Source organism: Aegilops tauschii, chromosome 3, assembly GCF_002575655.3.
Source record: "Aegilops tauschii subsp. strangulata cultivar AL8/78 chromosome 3, Aet v6.0, whole genome shotgun sequence".
Lineage (NCBI taxonomy): Eukaryota > Viridiplantae > Streptophyta > Magnoliopsida > Poales > Poaceae > Aegilops > Aegilops tauschii.
In genome coordinates, this window is record NC_053037.3 from 443,372,126 (window position 1) to 443,377,203 (window position 5,078).

The 5,078-nt window shown below is 51.7% G+C and overlaps 1 protein-coding gene across 1 annotated transcript; it reads left to right on the top strand.

Annotated features, from left to right (window-relative positions):
• Nucleotides 1-3,594: 3,594 nt before the first annotated feature.
• On the top strand, nt 3,595-4,798 carry LOC109740694 (ethylene-responsive transcription factor 4). Its single transcript, XM_020299747.4, has one exon. The coding sequence runs from the start codon at nt 3,769-3,771 to the stop codon at nt 4,507-4,509; it is 741 nt and encodes a 246-aa protein (XP_020155336.1). The 5' UTR covers nt 3,595-3,768; the 3' UTR covers nt 4,510-4,798.
• Nucleotides 4,799-5,078: the final 280 nt, after the last annotated feature.

The window sequence follows — 5,078 nt, forward strand, 5'->3', positions numbered from 1 at the left end:
CGTCCGCGTCCCGCCAGGACAAATTCAGTGCGCCCGGTTGTTTTCGTCGTGCGTGTGACGCCCGCCATGCAGCGCAAAAGTAGCTCGTCCGTCGTGCTCACCGGGGATCGCCGGATCGGGATACCGCTTTTGCGCCCGTCGTGGATATTCAACGTGTTGAGATCGACCTGATAAGAATGCTGTCGCAGGGTGCGCGCGTAGGATTTGGATAGGAATAAAATACTCCTACTACACTAGTGAACGATATCCCCACAAATACCATCGTTTGCTCCACTTTTTGAAGTCTTCTTGCCAGGTCCAAGCAGTACAGTAGTAGTATGTATGTTCCTTCATCAGGTTAAAAAAGAGAACTCAAGAACTGTAGCCGGCGGGGCCGGAAATCTGGACGAAATAATACCACGAAGCGTCGAGAAAAGTTCGTTCGTCCATGGCAGGATTGGAGGCGACTACTCAAGCAGCGGAGCCTGCGTCCATCTCGCCGAAAGGAGCTCCACAAAATTCGGTCCACTTTTCGCAACAGCAACTCGCGCTTTTGCCCGCACGAAGACCGATCAAAAGGCGAGCGATCGGCGCGGCGAGGGAGAGGGGCGCCTGCCTGTCCACCAGCAGCGTATCTTGCGGCACCCAGCTTCCCCCCACGACACGGTTCCTCCCCCCGCGCGGCGCGGTGAGCCAGAGTTGACGATCGGTTGCCGCAGGCAGGCGTGCGTTGGATAGGGCGACAGCGCGGGGGAGGTGGAGGTGGTGGCCGCCGCGGCCCACGTGTCTTTCTTTACGCGCCTGCTCCCGTGCGCTGCTGATGCCGATGCTGCGCCCCCCGCGCCTGACCCCAGCTCGGGACGCACGGATCGCGATGCGTCGTCTTCCTCGCCGCGGGGCCCGCGCCGTGGCCGTGGCTCTCGCGCTACGTGCCGCTCCACGCTCCGGGTGGGGCCCAGACGAGCGGCGGCTTTGCTTCCTTCGTCCTCCCCCTCCCGCACTCGCTTTTTGGCTCCGATATCTGGGGGCTTTTGCACTCCGGCGCTCGGGTTTGATGGCTTTTACCTCGCACGCACTTCAGAAGGGCTGGTTTGGTTGGCCAAGCGTTTCAGCTCCCTACTATGGCAAAAGACAAAAATTTGACCTCGAGGCGAAACTATTTCACAAAGTGAATTTAAAAGTATTTCACCAATATGACCTCTAATGTGTAGCGCCTGACAGCAAGGCGCTACACTCTACTGCCCGACAGCTAGGCGCTGCACTACGGGAGGATATCTGGTGCTACGGGAGCACCTAGGATTAGATGCTCCAGGAGCTTTTCAACCGTTAGATCTGAGATCCGAAGGCCGAGGAGAGAGCTCATGCTTTTATTCAAAGAACACCCCCAGAAATTTGGTATTGCAAATCGGGTCCAGCGCATCTGTAGATGACCGTTGGATTTCAGATCCAATGGCCGAGAAGCTCTTGGAGCACCTAAACTTAGGTGCTCCCATAGCACCTGATATTTTCCCGCTGCACTACACTTTGCAGCGCCTAGCTGTAAGCTGCACAGTAGAGTGCAGCGCCTAGCTGTCAGGCTCTGCACAAAAGGGTCAGCGGTGTGAAATATTTTCAGAAACGGTTTAGTTTATGAAATACTTTTGCTTTGAGGTTAAATTTGTCAATTTTGCCCCTTACCATACAGACCTTTCTGTCCTATAAACACACTGCACACCTCGGAGTATCAGAGTTTGTAATTACTATTGTTCTTTTTATATATACATATAGTTTTCTTTTTGCGGGAGATCTAATACTATACAGTTAAGAAAGTCTTAGTGAACATTAACATATGTCATTCTAACTCTTTTTTATAGAACCATACATACAACTATGCAATGATAGTGGTACACTCCTCAACCATGCATACCTTTTTTGGCGAGGACTCAACAATGCATACAACTACGCAATGGCAGTGGTACACTCGATCATTTGATGTCTCACAATGGTACTCAAAACATTCTCACAATTTGAGTAGGTTTTAACAATTCAAGGTGGCCGCTCGGAGGATGGGAAAAAGCACTGTCAGGCATGGTGTCGTGGCGCTAGCACGGAGCAGCTAGCAGGCGGACATAGACTAGGGGAGAGTGGCCGGCAGTGACGGTCTGCAGCAGACCACACTCGTTGATTCATTGCACGGGAGCATTAGAGATGGAGAGAGGTGTCGTGCAGGTGCATAGGCGGGGGACTGGGAGGGTCATAACCCTAGGGCTCATGCTGTAGCTGGCGGCGCGGAGACGGTTTATATATGTATTTTTCTTCAACCCCTCTCCCCGTCCTCAAATTCGAGGGCCTTGTGCGGTCGACCACTTTGACCTCCTCATTGCCGGGCATGTTTGTTTGTTAAATGCTTATTCTAATGAACCCCAGTACACAATGTCCCGATGAATGGAAAGAGCACTAGTTACATACTGTTGCAAGCTCATTTTTTTGTGAAATTAAATCTATTATTTGAAACAGAAGTACTATATGCTACTCATAGACAATCAATATTATCAGATGCTATGACGATAAAACACATATCAACTTTGGATTTGATGACCTTAAGCGACAACTGCGCAACAATAAATATACAATGTACCCCAAATTAGAAACTACCTTATCCCTAACAACAAAACATATCATACAATTAACGATTAACATTAAAGCAACTATTTACAAATTTAATTATATCCATGTTGGATTTGATGACGTTAACGGACAACCTCGAGTTGTATACAATGTACTCCAAAGTCCTATTGTGGTCATTCTAAAACAGTCGCAAAAAAAAAAGCTTCATACTTATGTTATCAAGAGATTTGACGATACACATATGTAATCGTAATACAACGATGCAAGCAAAAGTGCTTCCTAAACATTCGTCAATACAACATTACAGGTGAAAGGTAACAACATTGGCTCAGTTTGTCAACTATGTGAAAAACCAAAGCCCGTCAAGGACACATAGGGTAATTACGCATCTTGTATTTCTAGAAGTTACCCCCTCGTCCCATAATATAAGAGCGTTTTTTGGAATAGAGGGTGTATATTTTAGCAATTTCAATTTTCAGAAGAAAAAAATCTTTAAAAAATTCATTTTTAAACGTGAATCATCACATTAGTTGACAAGACATGATAGTAAATTATATGGAAGGAAAGGAAAAAACATCCAGAGACTCATCATTCATGCCGTAATGTAGAGCTCGATCAAGAACAATTGAGCATAATTAAATTGAACTGTTGATTCGCAAAGAAAAACACTTAATTGAAATATTATGTAAACAAATAATGGGGAGTATTTTTGCAAGAAAAATGACTTGTTGAGGCTAGAATGGAAATGACCGACAAACTAGGGGTACGGCAACGCAAAGTGCAAACGTTCCCTGGCATTCGATCCGGCATACATTATGCAAATTTAAACTCTGGCGGTGGGCTAAACAGAAAAGGCGCCGCTCGCCTAATTTAGTGCCGCCACGCCAAAGACGAGTGGGGGGGGGGGGGGGGGGGGGGGCGGCGGCGAGGCGACGCGAGGACAGTCAAACCGCTCGCTGACTGCGCCGCGTTTTATTCCCTCTCGCCGCTCCCTCCACCGCTCGCTCCCCTTTTCCCCTACTCACTTCCCTTTTTTAACCCCGCGCCCATCTATAAATGCCCGCCCCCCTCCTCGCCTTATCCTGGGCGCTACACACCCACCCCACCCCCCAACCCCGCATCACCAAAACGCCCGCATAACCAAAAAGATACGCGCACGCCACTTATACACCTGCTGCACCCATGGCGCCTAGAGCGGCGGAGAAGGCGCCTGTCTCCCCGCCCACCGGGCTCGGCCTCGGCGTCGGCGGCGGGGTCGGGATCGTCGCCGGGGGCGCGCACTACAGGGGCGTCCGCAAGCGCCCGTGGGGACGTTACGCCGCGGAGATCCGTGACCCGGCCAAGAAGAGCAGGGTGTGGCTCGGCACGTACGACACGGCGGAGGAGGCCGCGCGCGCCTACGACACCGCCGCGCGTGAGTTCCGCGGCGCCAAGGCGAAAACCAACTTCCCGTTCCCTTCGTCGTCGTCGTCGTCCCCTGTCGCCGGCGGCGGCGGCGGCGGCAGCCCGAGCAGCGACAGCACCTTGGACTCGAGCGGCGGAGGGAGCGGCGGCTGCGCCCAGGCGCCCATGCAGGCCATCCCGCTGCCGCCCGCCCTCGACCTGGACCTCTTCCACCGCGCGGCGGCCGTCACGGCGGTCGCCGGCGGCGGCATGCGCTTCCCATTCAACGGTTACCCGGTGGCGCCGCGCCAGCCCATGCACCCGTACTTCTTCTACGAACAGGCCGCAGCGGCGGCGGCGGCGGCGTCGGGGTACCGCGCGCTGAAGGTGGCGCAGCCGGTCACCGTGGCGGCCGTTGCTCGGAGCGACTCCGACTCCTCGTCGGTCGTTGATCTGTCCCCGTCGCCCCCCGCGGTGACAGCGCATAAGGCGGTCGCGTTTGATCTGGATCTGAACCGGCCGCCGCCTTCCGAGGACTAGACAAAGGACAAATTTTAGATGATGACTGTAGTTTCTCATTTTTCCTGCAGGGAACGTTTTTTCTTTTTTCCTTCTTCTGTTCTGGTCCTCTTGTATTTTTGTTTAGTTGTCCGAGACAGACCGAGGAGCCTTGTAAATAGTGTTTCCGCCGAGAACAGAGCAGAACCGATCTGAGATCTGTTGGTCTAAACGGATCAAACCGGCGTTGAGGTGAACCGAGACTTGAGTATATGTGTAAGATGAGTGTAGCATGATGAATTTTTCAGAACAGAAGTCTCCATCTATTCCATCTTTTGCGTTCAGAAAGGCAAGATTTATGGTTGGGAAACATTTATTCGCTAATCGGCGCCGCTCCGTCTCCAGTCATCAGTTTTGCTGCCATCTCTGCGACACGACAGTTAATGGTTTGGTGAATTGAACGTCTCACTCTGCATGGACACTTCTGGACTCGACTGACCTGATGCTGATCAGGAGTAATTGAGCTGGAAGTAACGTAAATTTGCATGTAATTATTGCTCGCTCAGCTGTCAAATTTGCGGCTTTCAAACCCTTCACACGCTGACAGCTCG

Bases quoted from the DNA above. Each gene is read 5' to 3' on its own strand.
- LOC109740694 (XM_020299747.4), top strand. From the start codon at position 3,769: ATGGCGCCTAGAGCGGCGGAGAAGGCGCCTGTCTCCCCGCCCACCGGG.